Here is a 20,009-nt window from a genome sequence, read left to right as displayed (position 1 = left end):
GAATTTTCAGCAGGATAATGCCCGGCTATACTGCAAAAAAATTGTTCAGCAATGGTTTGAGGGACATGAATATAACACATTGGGCCTGATTGACTAAGGCTGGGTTCACACCACGTTTTGTTAAATATGGTTCCCGTATACGGCTGGGAGGAGGGGGGCGGGGCTTAATCGCGGCGCCCGCACTCAGCCGTATTCGGGAACCGTATTTAATGTGAGCCGACCGGAGTGAACCGCAGCATCTGGTCGGTTTAGTTTTTGGCCGTATGCGGTTTCCCGACCGCAGGCAAAAACGTGGTCGACCGCGTTTTCGCCTACGGTCAGGAAACCGCATACGGCCAAAAAAGAAGCCGACCGGAGGCTGCGGTTCACTCCGGTCGGCTCATAGACATACATTAAATACGGTTCCCGCAATTAAGCCCCGCCCCCCCTTCTCCCAGCCGTATACAGGAACCGTATTTAACAAAACGTGGTGTGAACAATTTATTTTCCACGGTATTTACTAAGGTTTCCCCACATTTTGCACTTTTCCCTACATTTTGCTTTTTTTTTACACATGTTCTGATCTGTCTGGTTTTCCGCAGCTGAAATCCACCACATTTTATGTGGAAACCTTAGTAAATATGTAGGGTTTTTGTGAAAATGTCAGGAACACGCCCCTTTTTGGTGACCACGCCCCTTTCCCCAACGGCCTCGCCTCTTTTTCGGGTTTTCTTAGTAAAATGGAGAGTTAGTCGGGTTTGGCGCACAACCTTACAAAACATGTCGGGTTTGCAATAGTAAATGAGGGCCTATATCTCGAGGAACATCTGCGGAATGTGGCAGAAAAACAAGTTCCACAAAGGCCACACCTCACAACTTGTAGGACTTTAAAGGGTTACTCCGCTACCCAGCGTCTGGAACATTGAGCTGTGTAGTCTTGTTTTTCTGACCTAGACTATAATCTGCAAACGAAAAACACATAGGGGGAGATTTATCAAAACCTTTCCAGAGGAAAAGTTCACCGGTTCCCCATAGCAACCAATCAGATCGCTGCTTTCAGTTTTAACAAGGCCAGTGAAAAATGAAAGAAGTGATCTCATTGGTTGCTATGGGCAACTGGGCAACTTTTCCTGGACAGGTTTTGATAAATCTCCCCATGTAGATTAAGGCTATATGTTTGTCAGGGTAACAAACGTTCCTAGGCCCAACATGAAAAAATTATAATAAGAAGTGCTATAAAAAGATTATTCGTGCAGTAAAAACCACCCAAAAATTTTTAGAAACTGATGTATTCCCAAAAGAACAGGTAAGAAAGTATATCTAATTAAAAATTAACAAAAAGATTTTCCCTAATTGGCCTATACACAGGCCGAGATGATAGCAATTTTTTTTTTAAATATACAGGACTATTGTAGCTGGATGCAATATACAGTATAGTTAAGCCTAGTTTTAGGAATAACCCCTTAAAGGGGTGCTCCACTGCCCAAGTGTTCGGAACATTTTGTTCCGAACTCTGGGTGCGGGCTGCAGGGTTTGTGACATCACAACCACACCCCTCGTGATGTCACGACAACCCCCTCAATGCAAGTCTAAAGGAGGGGGCGTGGCGCCGTCACGCCCCCTCCCATAGACTTGCATTGAGGGGGCGTGGTTTGACGTCGCAAGGGGGGGTTGATGTGACGTCACGACCCCCGCAACTCGCACCCAGCGAACACTGGGGCAGTGGAGTACCCTTTTAACTACACAACCTACACAAAAATGGGACCACAACACTGTGGATGCTAAAACCACATCCGACCCCAAAATTGGCAAGACGCCATATAATAGATAAACCTACAAAACTTGCCCAGTTTTGGGCACAAAAAAATCATATCAATCAAGGTAATCTACTTTATTAACAATGCATGATAAACAACACGATTATTGGATCCCACCCTCCCTAATTAAAAACATGTCCACATAAGACAAATTAAAAACAGAAGATGGGGGAACATCCTGAGCAGTCACAACAATAAGGACCAGATATATGCTCACACCCCGACGCGTTTCGCTATGCTTCCTCTAGGAGCTCCTAGAGGAAGCACAGTGAAACGCGTCGGAATGTGAGGTGGGGGAACATCCTGATACATTCCGATACTATTGCTGGTCTGTATTAGTGGGCTTTGTTGTATTGTGGTGCCTTTTTATTGTGAACATATCTCACTTATATAGTCTTCTATATATTTTTTTTTTATTTTATTTATATATATATGTAGCATATGTATCTGGTCCTTATTGTTGTGACTGCTCAGGATGTTCCCCCATCTACTGTTTTTAATTAGTCTTATGTGGACATGTTTTTAATTAGGGAGGGTGGGATCCAATAATCGTGTTATTTATCATGCATTGTTAATAAAGTAGATTACCTTGATTGATATGAATTTTTTGTGACTTGTCTTGATTTATAACTGGGCAAGTTTTGTAGGTTTATTTACCCTTTTAACTAGACTGTATATTGCATCCAGTTACAATAGTCCTGTATATTTTAAACTTTGCTATCCCGGCCTGTGTATAGGTCAATTGAGTAAAAGCTTTTTGTTAATTGAATATACTTTTTTTTATCTGTTCTTTTGGGAATACACCCTTTTTCAGAAGAAAAATTCTGGTGGTTTTTTACTGTATACCAGTAAGATTAATACTTTTATGGCACTTCCTATCATTATAATTTTTTCTAGTCTATAATCTATACAAAGCTAGAAGGGGACCTGCATCATTTTTTTTGCAGAGAGGACAATGGTGGGTACGATGTCCATTTTAGGACATCGTCAGCCGTACCTTCGTCCTCCGTCAGGCTGTATTAGTGGGCTTTGTATTGGCCCCTCGGACCAATCTCTGTCAGGCGTCAGCTGCAACTTCCTCCTCCCTCCTTTGTCATCCTAAAGTCTCTCATCCAAAACTCCGTCATCCCTCAGACGAAAAACCTTCCTGCCGTGTAGCAGAGCCAAGTCAGTGTCGGCTCTCTCCTATACGGGTTCTGATGTACATGCTATTCAATGTCGGCTCTGCTATGCGGAAGGAAGTTGCGTCTGAGGGAGAATCGTCTGAGGCATGACGGCGTTTTGGACGAGGGACTTTTGGATGAGGGAGTTGTGGCTGAAGGATGACAGCGATTGGTGTGAGGGAGGAGGTGGGGGTACGGCTGACGACTGACGATGTCCTAAAATGGACACCATTTGGGGGAGATTTGTCAAAACCTGTGTAGAAGAAAAGTTCACCAGTTGACCAAAGCAACCAATCAGATCGCTTCTTTTATTTTTCACAGGCCTGTTTAAAAATGAAAGAAGGCATCTGATTGGTTGCTATGGGCAACTGGTTAACTTTCCTCTACACAAACTTTCCTCTCCTTTGGGCCTTATTGTCCAGCTAAAATCCAGAGTGATGAGAAATCCACTTGGTGAGGGGGTTCAGGACCTGCTGTTTTCTCCACAAATTATTTGGTTTGTAGTCTGTTTAGGACACTGGTAGATGGTATTTTTGGTCGAGCTCTAGGGTCACTCCTATCTTGATTGAGGTAGTATAACTTATGCTGTTATGGGCTTAGGCTACATTTGGCATCCATTAGCCGACTTTATATTATAAACTTTATATAAAATGCTCGGATGGACTCTTTCTATTGTTATGGTCAGTAAATAATAAAAGTAGAAATGGTAAATCCATTATACAGATATTACAATCACTTCTCTCTGGGTAGTGCTGTTGTATTGCGCCATACTAGTACTAGCAGCCTATAAGGATGACTGGCAGGCCTGTGACACACAGCTCTTCAATTAGTATAAGGGTCATACTCTACCCCCATGTATCACTGGTGGCTTTTCTTTCCCGCTCCTTGCACGTTACTTAAAAGGGTACACCACTGGAAAACTTTTTTTTTTATTCAACTGGTGCCAGAAAGTTAAACAGATTTGTAAATGACTTCTATTTAAAAATCTTAATCCTTCCGGTACTTCTCAGTTGCTGTATGCTCCACAGGAAGTTCTGTTCATGTTGAATTTCCTTTCTTCCTGACCACAGTGCTCTCTGCTGACACCTCTGTCCATGTCAGGAACTGTCCAGAGAGGTTTGCTGTGGGTATTTGCTCAGGATCTGGACCATTCCTGACATGGACAGAAGTGTCAGCAGAGAGCACTGTGGTCAGAAAAAAAAAAAAAAGAAAAGAACTTCCTCTGTAGTATTCAGCAGCTGATCAGTACTCGAAGGATTAAGATTTTTAAATAGAAGTAATTTAAAAATCTGTTTAACTTTCTGGCACCAGATTAAAAAAAAAAAAGTTTTCAAGCAGAGTACCCTTTTAGGGTATATTCCCACACGGCGTATTTGCTGCTGCGTATTTTATTTTCTCTGTTGAAGTCAATGGGTAGGAAAATACGCAGCACCAAATACGCAGCAAAATACACCGTGTGGGAACGTACCCTAAAGATGCATTAGGAAATGTGAAGTGCCTGTTCCAGGTCCTGCACGCTGCTCCCACCTACCAGAGAGGAAGAATAACCTTTTTTCTTAAAGGGGTACTCCGGTGAAAACCTTTTTTCTTTTAAATCAACTGGTGGCAGTAAGTTAAACATATTAGTAAATTACTTCTATTAAAAAATCTTAATCCTTCCAGTACTTATTAGCTGCTGAATGCTACAGAGGAAATTCCTTTCTTTTTGGAACCCTGATGACATCACGAACACAGTGCTCTCTGCTGACATATCTGTCCATTTTAGCAACCATGCATAGCAGATGTATGCTAAGGGCAGCATGGTGGCTCAGTGGTTAGCAGAGAGAACTGTGCTCGTGATGTCATCAGAGAGCATTCCAAAAAGAAAAGAATTTCCTCTGTAGTATTCAGCAGCTAATAAGTACAGGAAGGATTAAGATTTTTTAATAGAAGCCATTTACAAATATGTTTAACTTTCTGCCACCAGTTGATTTAAAAGAAAAAAGGTTTTCACCGGAGTACCCCTTTAACCTTGTGGTTCAAGATGGAGCATGATAACCATCTGACTGAAGAGATCCTGTTCACGTGACATAAGCAGCGGGACTCTAGGGTTAGACACAGACAAGCTGACGCTCCATAAAGCTTTGATCATGAACCGGAGTCTCGTAGAAGTGCTGAACCAGTCATCAAACTGGTTATCCAGTCTATTAAAATGGATGGCCTAGTCACACTCCCGTCACCCAGCCCATCACCTGTTTGAAGACGTCCTGGGTTTCTTTTAATTTACATTTGTTCATTTGAATGGATCTTGCACTGCCGCTACTATTATGGCCATGCAAGGACAAGCAAAAGTACTGTATAGATTAAAGAGACTGTGGCACTCGAGACCACCACAACCTGGGGGGGGGGGGGGGGGGGGGGGGTCTGGAGTTGGACTCCTGCAGATCTAATATTGATGGCTTATTCTGAGAGGAGGCCATAAATTGTATAAGGCTGGACAACCCACTTAAACAGAGGCTGTGATGGATGCCATCCAGTGGCATCCATTTAACATATATGTCATGAAGAAGCTATTGAGAAACTCATGACCGATGCTGGATTCGGATTCCTGTGACGATGGCCATATGGTGGCATCCATCACCCAAAGTATTGTGGGATATTTTTACAGACCCTACATATGAACTGGCGTATTCTGGCGATGAAGAAAAGAAGAAGTAATCCTATGAAAATATTTAAGCAAGTGTATCCCTGGCTATTGCAAAACTACACTTAGCGAGAGAGCCGGCCATCTCCGGCTCCCTGCATGTAGCAGGTTGTTCCTCGGGGGTTCTGGAAAACAACGGGACCGTGGACTGGCTTATATATATATATATATATATATATATATATATATATATATATATATATATATATATATATGTATTTCGGGACTGTGGACCATCAGAACCTGGCATATACACATTGTGGGACTAGACCAGACCGTGTTGCTATTTCTTTTCTTCCCTTACAGGGTCTATATGCATTAATGTGGTCTAAACTGAGTAATATGCAGTCTGTCTAGTATACCATTTTTGCCTCACAGGTCCCAGCCTCTATTGATATGTTTTTATCAGTCTGAACATTTAAGGTCTATTGTTTAATATTAATATTTGATACCTCCCTGATGATGCCACCCCCTACAGGGTGGTAGAAACGCGTCGGCAGTTTTTTTGTTATATATTTGGATGTGCAAACAACCTTTACATCTGTGACACTCCAATGTATTTTATACACTCTGTGGTGACTGAGTTGGATATTTGTTGCTTTATGGACATATAGACCGAGAATTGTTCTGCTTCTCACCTTAGTACATCACCTATTTTTCTTATCTTTTATGTGATATATTAAAGGTTACGTTTTATGGCACATCCCGAACATATGTTCTTCCATCTAAAACTACCACTCCCAGCATGCCCGGACAGCCAACGGCTGTCCGGGCATGCTGGGAGTTGTAGTTTTGCAACAGCTGGAGGGCAACAGTTTGGAATCCACTGCTCTATCTAATAAAGAATTTTCCTGATCACATTCCCCATTGTGTAGGATGCTAGGAGTGGTAGTTTTGCAACAGCTAGATGTACAATGATTGGAAAACACTAATATATTTTTAAAATGTGGAATACTTTTGGTTTAATTTGGTATGTATATATTTGTGTAAGAAACTTAAAAGAAGGAATAAAAAATAAATAAAATTATATATATATATATATATATACATACACATATATATATATATATACACACACACACATACATACACACACATATACATGATGTGAATGGGGAGAGATAGTATTGATTTGGCTAAAGGCCCAAATATAATTTCTATTGTCTATCATACATATTTTACTTATTACTAAATGACCAAAAATTGGCTACGGGACATGTCCGTGAGATGTCTGCCAGATCTCTTACTTAGTGAACTCCATGTCATCACCTAGAGTTAAAGACAAGACTGATCACTGCATAGACATTTCCTATAAACATATAGACCTGTACGGTCAGCATAATATGGCTAATTTAACACCAATGATCCAACCATTTAGTCTTCTACAGCAAGACACTTAAAGGGGTTATCCAGGAAAAAAAACTTTATATATATACTGGCTCCAGAAAGTTAAACAGATTTGTAAATCAGATTTGTACTTCTATTAAAAAATCTTAATCCTTTCAGTACTTATGAGCTTCTGAAGTTAAGGTTGTTCTTTTCTGTCTAAGTGCTCTCTGATGACACGTGTCTCGGGAAACGCCCAGTTTAGAAGAGGTTTGCTATGGGGATTTGCTTCTAAACTGGGCGGTTCCCGAGACTCGTGTCATCAGAGAGCACTTAGACAGAAAAGAACAACTCAACTTCAGAAGCTCATAAGTACTGAAAGGATTAAGATTTTTTTTATAGAAGTAATTTACAAATCTGTTTAACTTTCTGGAGCCAGTTGATATATAAAAAAAAAGTTTTTTCCTGGATAACCCCTTTAACAGGCGAGCACCTAGATTGATGTGCAGGTCACACAAGCTGTACCATGGCTTCTGTACGGTCCTAAGGTCAGGGTTAGGAAGCAGTCTCTCTGCCATTACTTTTCTGCAAACTTCTTGAATTTTCAGACAATAGGGGAAATTTATCAAAACCTGTGCAGAGGAAACTTGCCAAGTTGCCCACACCAACCAATCAGCTCGCTTCTTTCATTTTTAGGAAGGCCTGTGAAAAATGAAAGAAGCGATCTGATTGGTTGCTATGGGCAAGTTTTCCTCTGCACAAGCTTTGATAAATCTCCCCCAGTATCGGATAGGAGGTGGACAATGTTGGTTGTTTGATTCTACACTGTGGTCCAGATCGTTCTGATGCCTTTTAATTCCCGGTCAGATTCCAGTTTGCTTAATCCAGATGATGGCCTTGTGATATTGCAGTCATCGTCCAGACACAATAAGGCTACGTTCACACAGCAGAATATCCAAGAGGAATTCTGCAGGAATATTCTGCTCAGAAATTTCGCTGCAGCAGAGTCCTATTGATTTCAATGGGATTCTGCTGGACTGTGTACATGGCAGAATTTCTGCGGCAGATGAGTCTGCAGAAGAAATAGACTCTTGTGTTGTGTTTTTCGGATTCCACTTGGAAATTCAATGGAATGCAACGTTTCTGTAGTGGAAATCCATATTCAGGCGTCCGAACAAACATTGAACCTGTTCAATGTTTCTATAGATTCCGCTCAGAGGGGTCCTAGTGCCGCCGCAACTAGTAAATGTGTGGAATGTCCGCCCGTATTTTCCTGCTGGCATTCTGCACATTTTTGGCCGTGCAAACATGGCTTATGGCCCCTTTCACAGAAGTATGAGCGTTTATATGCCAGTGTTTCCCAAATAGGGTACCTCCTTTCACACTACCAAAATTCTGTAATGATTCCATTTGCAGCTGCTTCCTGTTAATCTCAATGGGAATTCCACTATTCCGTTTACACATCGGAGGTTCTGTAGCTGAACTTGCTATGAGGAATTTGATTCCAGTAAAGAATGGACTTTTTCCTAATTTCTGACAATCTGGCAAAGAATAGACTTAAATTTTCTGACAGAATCCACCAAAGTAGTATTGTTAGTCAACGGGATGGCACATATGTTAAAGGGGTACTTCGGTGGAAATTTTTATTTTATTTAAGTCAACTGGTGCCAAAAAGTTAAACAGATTTGTAAATGACTTCTATTAAAAAATCTTAATCCTTCCAGCACTTATTAGCTGCTGAATACTACAGAGGAAATTCCTTTATTTTTGGATTTCTTTTCTCTCTGTCCACAGTGCTTTCTGCTGACACCTCTGTCCATTTTAGGAACTGTCCAGAGTAGCATATGTTTGCTATGGGGATTTTTTTGTACTGCGCTGGACAGTTCCTGACGTGGACAGAGGTGTCAGCAGAGAGTACTGTGGACAGACAGAAAATAAATAAAAAAGAAAATAATTTCCTCTGTAGTATTCAGCAGCTAATAAGTACTGGAATGATTAAGATTTTTTAAAAGAAGTAATTTACAAATCAGTTTAACTTTCTGGCATCAGTTTATTTAAAAAAAAAAGTTTTCTACTGGAGTAACTGGAGTACCCCTTTAAGGCTAATTCCAGACCATTTTGAATGACGCAGATCCACTGAGGAAATTCAGCAAGGAATGTCCCTGCCAAATTTACTCAGTGTTAAATATACCCTAAGGCTAGTGCTGGGCGATTCACCGGTTCATACCGAATACAGTTTATTTTTTTTTTGCTGTACGACATGAATTTTTCCCATACTATAATACCAGGCGGGCCCCTCCCCCCCCCCCCCTTCGAATAAATGAATTATCAGCTGCAGCACGCTGTCCGAACTAATCACAAGTGACCTGCGGGCACTGCTCTGCTTCTCTAACCCCCCCCCCCCCCTAATGAATTATCAGCTGCTGTGCTGTCCCCCACATCGGGGAACTAATCATAGGTGACCTGCCGGCGCTTTAAATTAATTAGTTGCGTACCGCGGCGCTGGAAATTATTAATAAAGGACATCTGTAATGTGTCCGGGCTGCAAAAACAAACAAAATAAACTGACTCCCCTTCCTATGTTCCCCCCATAGCTCCGGTATCGGCCTCACGCTGCTTCCTGGGGACAGGAACGTCACAGAGCAGTCAGCATATCACTGGCCCCAACGATGTCCCGCCTCGGCCGGTGATAGGCTGAGCGCACTGTCATGTAAGGAGCCGTCCGGCTCCTTACATGACAGTGCGCTCAGCCCATCACCGGCCGAGGCGGGACATTGCTGCGGCTGGTCATAGGCTGAGCGCTGTCCCCAGGAAGATCGCAGCGGAGAACAATGAGGCAGATACCGGAACGTAGAATGGTGAGTCAAAGTTTATTTTGTTTAATTTTGCAGCCCAGGCATAGTACAGATGTCCTTTTTTAATAATTACCAGTGCCGCAGCATGCAACTAATTCATTTAAAGCGCCGGCGGGTCACATATGACAAGTTCCCCAATGTGGGGGGACAGCTCAGCGGCTAATAATTCATTGGGGGGGGGGGGGGCTTAGAGAAGCAGAGCAGCGCCCGTGGGTCACTTATGATTAGTTTCCCAGCGTGGGGGGAGAATACCGTTAAATACCGTGGAACCGCCATAACTTCCAAAAATACCGTGATATGCATTTTTGGTCATACCGCCCAGCTCTACCTAAGGCTGTGTTCATGCGGCGGAATCTGGGCGGAATTCTGTAGAAATGTTGTGCTGCACTGTAGACCGCAAATTTTCTACTGGGTTCATTCACACGGGCATAATCTGCTGCAAATTGTGAAGTCAATGGGTAACAACATGACATCCCCGCTCTGCTCATTAATGTCTCACACTAGCCCAGAAGCCCAATGATAGCAGGGCTTCTGGGCCTGTGTGCAATGTCTGGGTGCCTGGGCTGTCAATCATGCCGGAGTGGGAATGAATACAGCCTGGAGCTCTGCGACTACTTTAAGATGCCATACGCCCCGATGACTTCTTGAGCCCATTTACACTGGACATTTTCAACTTAAATTTTTGGGCACTTTAGAGGACGCTGCAGGACATTGGGACCAGGTAAGAAACCATTTTGAGCCTATACACTGTGTTGCCAACAGTTATATAGGGTAATACCTGGTGACAGGTGCCCATTAACACTTGTGAATATGACAGATTTGCCCATAGCAAACAGAATGACTATTTTCTATTTGTTGGGATTGAGGTTTTTGTTTTGGGTAAAATCTACACTTTTCTGGGTTCTGGGTGCCAGAAAGTTAAACAGATTTGTAAATTACTTCTATTAAAAAAATCGTAATCCTTCCAGTACTTTTTAGAGGCTGTATACTACAGAGGAAATGCTTCTCTTTTTGGATTTCTCTTCTGTCACAACTACAGTGCTCTCTGCTGACCATTTTAGGAACTGCCCAAAGCAGCATATGGGGATATTCTCCTGCTCTGGACAGTTTCTGACATGGACAGAGGTGTCAGCAGAGAGCACTGTGGTCGTGACAGAAGAGAAATCCAAAAAGAAAAGCATTTCCTCTGTAGTATACAGCTGCTAATAAGTACTGGAAGGATTAAGATTTTTTTTTAATAGAAGTAATTTTCCACTTTAAAGCATGAGGTTGGTAAGGGGGTCTGAATCTTGATACTCCCATTGGGGTTGATACATTATATAGTTTTAATTACACACGGTCACCACTAGGAGAGACAATTGCATATGGATTTATACACCTTGTATTGAACTCCATTTGAGAAGTATGAGCGTTTTTTATGCCAGCGTTTCATAACTAGGGTACCTCCAGCTGTTGCAAAACTACAACTCCCAGCATGCCCGGACAGCCTTTGGATGTCCGGGCATGCTGGGAGTTGTAGTTTTGCACCAGCTGTAGACACTTTGGTTGGGAACACAGCCTTAGCAAAGTAGGAATGACAATTCACAATGCTTAGAGAGTACATTTCCAATTTATTACCTATTATTTTACAGATATTAATATTCATATTTGTAGTAGTTCAGGCATCGCATCCATTTCAGTCAGTATTAACCCTTGTACTGACAAGGGGGCTGCATCAACGTCTCTCTCTCTCTAGCTGCAAAAGCAACTAGGACCATAAACAAAAACTCCTCATTTGGAAAGAATATACTGTATATATAAAAAAGATTAAAATAATACTCATCCAGCACAAATTTTAGGCAATCCTGATTTTTCTTTTTATCTGTATTTTTTTTTTTATAGATTTCTTTCATACTCTTTCATATTTCCCATATATACACAAAATGTTTGTACATCCCTGTCCTTATGGACAAAATACCTGAAGAAGGGAAAAAACACTTTTGAAGAGAAAAAAAAAAATTAAGGAGAAAAATAAATTTTAAAAATTCTGGGAAATGCGCCATAACATAGTCATAGGGAATAAGGCCTGAGTGGGTTTGCGTCAATAGAAGCAGATGGTGTGGAGAAAGGTCCGGCCGCTTTTGTCTTCGAACTCCTGTAGCAGTTCATCGATTTCATTCTCCATATCGTCTGTGTGTTGTATCTGGAAAATAGAGGAAGATATTCTTACAAGGCTCCATGACCGCCAAAGGTTGTCTGGGAATGCTGGGAGTTGTAGTTTTGCAACAGCTGGAGGCACCCTGGTTGGGAAACACGACTCCCAGCATACCCAGTCAGCTGCGGCATTTCCGCTTGTAAATTACTTCTATAAAAAAAAAAAAAAAACGTAATCCTTTCAGTACTTATGAGCTGCTGAAGTTGAGTTGTTATTTTCTGTCTAAGTGCTCTCTGATGACACGTGTCTCGGGAACCGCAGTTTATAAGCAAATCCCCATAGCAAACCTCTGTGCAGTTCCCGAGACAAGCAGAGATGTCAGCAGAGAGCACTGTTGCCAGACAAAAGAACAACTCAACTTCAGCAGCTGTTAAATGTTGAAAGGATTAAGATTTTTTTAATAGAAGTAATTTACAAATCTGTTTAACTTTCTGGAGCCAGCTGATATATATATATAAAAAAAAAATAAGTTTCTTCCTGGAATACCCCTTTAAATTGGTTATCCAGCTTTGTATTTGATGGGCTATTGGTTTTAGATTGTAAGGGATCTGAAGCTTGTGACCCCCAGTGATCAGCTTTTAAAGAGTCCATGGCATTTGCACTGCAGCCTGTTCTAGGTTTACTGCTGCTTGCACCAGCACTGCAGTATGTTTAGAAGTGGTTGTGCAAGGCATTACAGAGTTGACCTGTTCAAGAAGATGGAACAACACCGCAGTACCCTGCACCTCTGCCACTAAAAGTGTGCCGATGCACTTAGAGGAACATTGAAGAAGCTGCAGTGAGAGCGCCATGGCCTGCTTAAACAGCGGATCTGCAGAGAGGTGGGGGTGCCAGGAGTGCCCCCCCCCCCATCGATTTAATATTGATGAACAGTCCCGAGGATGAGCTATCAATGTTACAAAGCTGAATAACTTCATTAATATCTCATCTACAATTCTAGGGATTTTCGTCATGCAAATCCACAGTATATCGGTATATACTCTTTGGCCTTAATCATATCATTTAGTGTAATCCTGGAACAATACCATAAGGTAGACACATTCAAGTCCTTGAAGAATGCCAGTAAAGGACAGCAGATTTATAGACTCTTACTTCATAAATTGAGATAGGAAAGAGTTCTGGAAAGTATAGTTGTCCATCGTGCCAAGTCTCCTACAGCTTTCCTCATTCCACTGTCTAGTATACAGTGTGGGGTCTATTTAGCAATGTAATACTATAGTCTCCTGCCCAGTCTTTAATACCTTATTACTAGAGCACACCCCATAAAAATATCTGCAAGAGAGGTCAACTGTGCACAAAGTAAATGGAACAGTAGCGTGCATGCTCACCCTCTGCTCCATCCACTATCTATGGGGCTTTCCAACATTGCCAAGCTCTAATGTTCTGAAGCCCCATAGAGAATAAACAGAGCATAGGCTGAGCATGCAGCTGCCACACCATTCACTAAGGTGACAATTCCTTCACATGATCGGTAGGGGCCCCAGCAGTCTGGTCACCAATCCGATAACTCTTACTCTTGGCAAAATCCCATTATGGTAAATACATTATTTATCAGCTAGTAAAAACTATGTACAGTATTTCCATTTTAGGCTAAAATGTGGCTTACTCTTCAATAAGCTTTACTAAAGCTCACTGTGTAAGGCAGTATTTCCCCAAACAGGGTGCTTGCAGACTACACCTCCCAGCATGCCTGGACAGCAACAGCTGGAGGTACACTGGTTGGAAAACATTGGTGTAAAGTCTCATTCACATGGATAACCTACCCCTTGATTTTGAAGGGTAAAAGCATCAAATATTACATTTGGTATTAAAAGGGGTACTCCGGTGGAAAACCTTTTTTTTTTTTTTTTTTTTTTAAAGAACTGGTGCCAGAAAGTTAAACAGATTTGTAAATTACTTCTATTAAAAATTTTAATCCTTTCAGTACTTTTTAGCAGCTGTTTGCTACAGAGGAAAATCTTTAATTTTTTTTATTTCTTTTTTGTGTTGTCCACAGTGCTCTCTGCTGACACCTGATGCCCGTATCAGGATCTGTCCAGAGCAGGAGAAATTCCCCATAGCAAACCTATGCTACTCTGGACAGTTCCTGAGACGGACAGAGGTGTCAGCAGAGAGCACTGTGGACAACACAAAAAAGAAATTCAAAAAGTAAAGAATTTCCCCTGTAGCATACAGCTGCTAAAAAGTACTAAAATGGTTAAGATTTTTTAATAGAAGTAATTTACAAATCTGTTTAACTTTCTGGCACCAGTTCATTAAAAAAAAAAAAAAAAAAAGTTTTCCACCGGAGTACCCCTTTAACCCCTTAACGACGCAGGACGTATATTTACGTCCTGCGCCGGCTCCCGCGATATGAAGCGGGATCGCGCCGCGATCCCGCATCATATCGCGTCGGTCCCGGCGCTAATCAACGGCCGGGACCCGCGGCTAATACCACACATCGCCGATCGCGGCGATGTGCGGTATTAACCCTTTAGAAGCGGCGGTCAAAGCTGACCGCCGCTTCTAAAGTGAAAGTGAAAGTGACCCGGCTGCTCAGTCGGGCTGTTCGGGACCGCCGCGGTGAAATCGCGGCGTCCCGAACAGCTGATTGGACACCGGGAGGGCCCTTACCTGCCTCCCCGGTGTCTGATCGACGAATGACTGCTCCGTGTCTGAGATCCAGGCAGGAGCAGTCAAGCGCCGATAATGCTGATCACAGGCGTGTTAATGCACGCCAGTGATCAGCATAGGAGATCAGTGTGTGCAGTGTTATAGGTCCCTATGGGACCTATAACACTGCAAAAAAAATGTTAAAAAAAGTGTTAATAAAGGTCATTTAACCCCTTCCCTAATAAAAGTTTTTTTTTCGATTTTGTCGCACAATTATTTTTTTTTCCGTTTCACCGTAGATTTTTGGGTAAAATGACTAATGTCACTGCAAAGTAGAATTGGCGACGCAAAAAATAAGCCATAATATGGATTTTTAGGTGGAAAATTGAAAGGGTTATGATTTTTAAAAGGTAAGGAGGAAAAAACGAAAGTGCAAAAACGGAAAAACCCTGAGTCCTTAAGGGGTTAAGGACCGGGGGTTTTTCGGTTTTTTCATTTTCGTTTTTTGCTCCTTGCCTTTAAAAACTCATAACTCTTTCAATTTTGCACCTAAAAATCCATATGATGGCTTATTTTTTGCGCCACCAATTCTACTTTGTAATGACATTAGTCATTTTACCCAAAAATCTACGGTGAAACGGAAAAAAAAATCATTGTGAGACAAAATTGAAAAAAAAAAACCGCCGTTTTGTAACTTTTGGGGGCTTCCGTTTCTACGTAGTACATTTTTCGGTAAAAATGACACCTTATCTTTATTCTGTAGGTTCATACGATTAAAATGATACCCTACTTATATAGGTTTGATTTTGTCGGACTTCTGGAAAAAATCATAACTACATGCAGGAAAATTAATACGTTTAAAATTGTCATCTTCTGACCCCTATAACTTTTTTTATTTTTCCGTGTATGGGGCGGTATGAGGGCTCATTTTTTGCGCCGTAATCTGAAGTTTTTAACGGTACCATTTTTGCATTGATAGGACTTATTGATCGCTTTTCATTTTTAAAAGATATAAAAAGTGACCAAAAATACACTATTTTGGACTTTGGAATTTTTTTGCGCGCACGCCATTGACCGAGCGGTTTAATTAATTATATATTTTTTATAATTCGGACATTTCCGCACGCGTTGATACCATATATGTTTATTTTTATTTACACTTTTTTTTTATTGGAAAAGGGGGGTGATTCAAACTTTTAATAGGGAAGGGGTTAAATGATCTTTATTCACTTTTTTTCACTTTTTTTTTGCAGTGTTATAGGTCCCATAGGGACCTATAACACTGCACACGCTGATCATCATTGATCACTGGTTTCTCATAAGAATGCCTGGATCTCAGGCACTGAGCAGTCATTCGGCGATCGGACAGCGAGGAGGCAGGTAGGGGCCCTCCCGCTATCCTGTAAGCTGTTCGGGATGCCGCAATTAGCCGCGGCTATCCCGAACAACCCGACTGAGCTAGCCGGCAACTTTCACTTTTGCTTTTAGCCGCGCGACTCAGCTCTGAGCGCGCGGCTAAAGGGTTTATAGCGCGCGGCGCTGCGCGCTATTTATTAGAGACGGGTCCCGGCTTCACTATGACGCCGGGCCCGCCGTGATATGACGCGGGGTTACTGTGTAACCCCGCGTTATATCAGGAGAGCAGGACCAAGGACGTACCGGTACGTCCTTGGTCCTTAAGGGGTTAAGAAGATAAAAGCCCACAGGTTAAACCAGTGTTTCCCAATAATGGTGCCTCCAGCTTTTGCAAAACTACAATTCCCAGCATGCCCGGACAGCCGAAGGCTGTCCGGGCATGCTGAGAGTTGTAGTTTTGCAACAGCTGGAGGCCCCCCAAGTTGGGAAACACTGGGTTAAACACATACTGCTCTGTATGCATGCATGGCGCCTAAGACTACATCATGTATCTTCTGTCAATCCAGGCAATACTGAACACAAAAAAAGTTTACAGAAACTTACACATTGGCAAAGTTCACAAATGAGGAAAGCTCCTAGTGTGGCCTCTTCATGATTATCCTGGATATCAACATTGATGACGTGTACGGGCTGACATGTCTCCTGCTCTCTGGAGTTCAGGTCTGTGGAACAAGCAACACAGAATATAAAATGATAAAACTGTATATTATATATCTATATCAGCATATACCCTGGTTAACAAACAACACACAACACGCCGCAAACTACAACCAAGTAACAGGCAAATAATGTAGGCAAATTATTTTTCACTGCTCTACATAGACTGCAATTTCTTTCATGTGAAATGTCATAATCCAGAAATACTGACCACCCCAATCAACTAGATCTCCATGTGGAACTATGTCTTATGCACAAGTTGGGCGGCACTGTAATATGGTGCTGAAATAAGGTCATATCCTATGAACGCTTCCATAGTTGAATGTGACAAAAAAAAAAAATATACTAATTTTGCAAGGTTTCTTTAAAATGGTCACTCTCATTAAAACTAATTTTTGCTATTGCACTCCTTATGGTAAATAAAAAAGATTCCTAATATACTTTGGTAAAAAAAAAATGAAGTTTTCTATGTTTTATTTGTGTTTAAAAAGGCGGGATAGCGCGGCGCAGATGGCCCTGACTTATTGTTTTCAACACAGGGTGCCTCCAGCTGTTTCACTACTACAACTATCAGCATGCCCTGACAGCCAATAGATGTCAGTGCAAGCTGGGAGTTGTAGTGGTGAAACAGCTGGAGGCACCCCTGTGTAGATGAACTAAGGGTGGAAGTCGGCCCCCCCAGCAGGCATCAGTGACATCGTGCCTGCTGGGGAAGTCTGCCTGGTAGTAAGCACACTACCAGGCAGACAAAAAAAAAAAAAATTTAAAGCAGGGAGGGGGTTAGGGATAGATGGGCAATAGGCAGGGAAAGAAGAAAAAAAAAAAAGGATGGTGGGAGCTACACTTTGAGGACATTTCAGCACTGTGACTTAAAAACACCAAGTTTGTTTGAAACATGTAAAGCCTTGTTCACAAATATATAAAAAAGATTAAAAAAAATAATAAAGGGTACGCACTGCACATCCATAGACTTTTTTTTTCTTTAAAGCACTCTGACATTGGCCAACAACATAGCTACAAAACAAAGTGAATGGGGCCAAATAGGTGTTACTCAGCTGCTATAATGATAAGTAAAGACTCATTTCCTTTAATCCAAGTGTATCCACTGTATCTGCAGCGACCACTTCGGCAGGAAGACTATTCCATGCATCCACTAGTCTCAGTAAAGTAATACTTTGATACTACTGCAGAAACCTTCACCCCTCAAATTTATAACTATGTCCTCTTATGGTAGTTTTTCTTCTTTTAAATATTCTCTCCTCTATCGTGTTGATTCCCTTTAAAGGCCATCTGTGGCCAAAAACAACTTATCCCCTATCCACAGGGGTCTCCCGTGTAGGAGGCGTGTCTGCCGCAAAATGAAGTTGCGGCCAACACGCCTCCTCCATGTAGTTCTATGGGAGAGGCGGGGAGGCAGAGCTTGTGCCTCCCCGCCTCTCCCATAGAACTTTATGGGGAGAGGGCGGACCGTTGACCTGTAGGTAGACTCTACGTGCATTAGCCCTCTCACTGAGTGCTAATGCGGAGGCCCCATTGAGGAGATTGCGGGGGTCCCAGCAAGACCACTGATAATCTCCCTTGATCTGGGCTCCACGCAGGATCTCACCCCGTGGTGTCAATGATGACAAGAACGGTGAGCAAAAATCCCAGAACCACATGGGGGGACCTAGTGAATGACCTGCAGAGAGCTGGGACTAAACAAAGGCTACCATCAGTAACACACTACACCGCCAGGGACTCAAGTCATGCAGTGGCAGACGTGTCCCCCTGCTTAACCCCTTAAGGACTCAGGGCGTACCTGGCTTTGCAGGGATCAGCATAAAATCAGTGTGCGCAGTGTTATAGGTCCCTATGGGAGCTATAACACTGCAAAAAAAAAAAAAAAAAGTGAAAAGTTAAACAAAGGTCATTTAACCCCTTCCCTAATAAAAGTTTGAATCATACCCCTTTTCCCATAAAAAAAAAAAAAAAACTGTAAATAAAAATATGTGGTATCACCACGTACGGAAATGTCCGAACTATAAAAATATATCGTTAATTAAATTGCACGGTCAATGGCGTACACGCAAAAAAATTCCAAAGTCCAAAATAGCGTATCATTACAAAAAGTCCGATCAATACAAAAATGGTACCAATAAAAACTTCAGAACATGACGCCTTTTAGCATGACAATGATCTTAAAAACCACCCGGGCAATGAAGGAGTGGCTTCATAAGAAGCATTTCAAGGTCCTGGAGTGGCCTAGCCAGTCTCCAGATCTAAACTCCATAGAAAACCTTTGGAGGGAGTTGAAAGTCCGTGTTGAACATCACTACTCTAGAGGAGATCTGCATGGAGGAATGTGCCAAAATACCAGCAAAAGTGTGTGAAAACCTTAAGACTTACAGAAAACGTTTGACCTGTCATTGCCAACAAAGGGTATATAAAAGTATTGAGATGAATTTTTGTTATTGACCAAATACTTATTTTGCACCATAATTTGCAGATAAAAATTCTTTAAAAATCAGACAATGTGATTTTATGGATTTTTCTCATTATGCCTCTCATTGTTGAGGTATACCTATGATGAAAATTACAGATCTCATCTTTTTAAGTGGGAGAACAATTGGTGGCTGGACTAAACACTTTTTTGCCCCACTGTATATACAAGTTTTATATTCCTACTCATCTTTCTTCCAAGCTATACATGTTAAAGGGATACTCCGCCCCTAGACATCTTATCCCATATCCAAAGGAAAGGGGAAAAAATGTCTGATTGAGGGGGGGTACGGCCACTGGAACCCTGTGATCTCCAGGCCAGTTCAGAAAGCTGGCTTCGGGTAGCCGTGGAATCACCCATTACACTCATGATCACTTCCCTTTCTACTACTAATACCTCTCCCTATACACATATGAGCAATTCCCTTTTCTATTGCTAATAACTCTCCCTATACACCCAAGCATTCTGCTAGCATTTCCTGCTGCTCCATGACATTGTCTGCCTACCTTTAAAGGAGTACTCTGGTGCAGAGTATTCCTCCTCCGTCCTGCAAAAAAAATGAACCATCTCTCACCTTCCTGGGTTCCCGCGGCGCGCCACTACAGCTGATCGATCCTCCGGTCCATCCTCTTCATACTTCCGTGTGTAACGAAGAGTCACATGGCGCTCAGCCTATCGCCGGCACCCGCAATGTTCTGCCTCGGCCGGCGGAGCGCCATGTGACGCTTCGTTACACACGGAAGTATGAAGAGGATGGACCGGAGGACCGATCAGCTGTAGTGGCGCTCTGCGGGAACCCAGGAAGGTGAGAGATGGTTTGTTTTAATTTTTTTTGCAGCCAGGGCTAG

The 20,009-nt window shown here is 42.1% G+C and overlaps 1 protein-coding gene across 1 annotated transcript in view; it reads right to left on the bottom strand.

Annotated features, from left to right (window-relative positions):
- Positions 1-11,655: 11,655 nt before the first annotated feature.
- Positions 11,656-20,009, bottom strand: part of SSU72 (SSU72 homolog, RNA polymerase II CTD phosphatase) — an 80,373-nt gene continuing 72,019 nt past the window's right edge. The window contains exons 4-5 of the mRNA XM_056544639.1: positions 16,569-16,687; positions 11,656-12,005 (exon numbers count right to left, since the gene is read on the bottom strand). Of these exons, the coding sequence (XP_056400614.1) occupies positions 11,904-12,005; positions 16,569-16,687 (221 nt within the window). The 3' untranslated portion in view covers positions 11,656-11,903. The remainder of the gene's footprint in view (positions 12,006-16,568; positions 16,688-20,009) is intronic.

The sequence above is a fragment of the Hyla sarda genome, chromosome 10, assembly GCF_029499605.1.
Source record: "Hyla sarda isolate aHylSar1 chromosome 10, aHylSar1.hap1, whole genome shotgun sequence".
In the NCBI taxonomy this organism is placed as follows: domain Eukaryota; kingdom Metazoa; phylum Chordata; class Amphibia; order Anura; family Hylidae; genus Hyla; species Hyla sarda.
The sequence above is the reverse complement of the archived record's forward strand: the minus strand, read 5'-3'. Positions and strand labels throughout refer to the sequence as shown.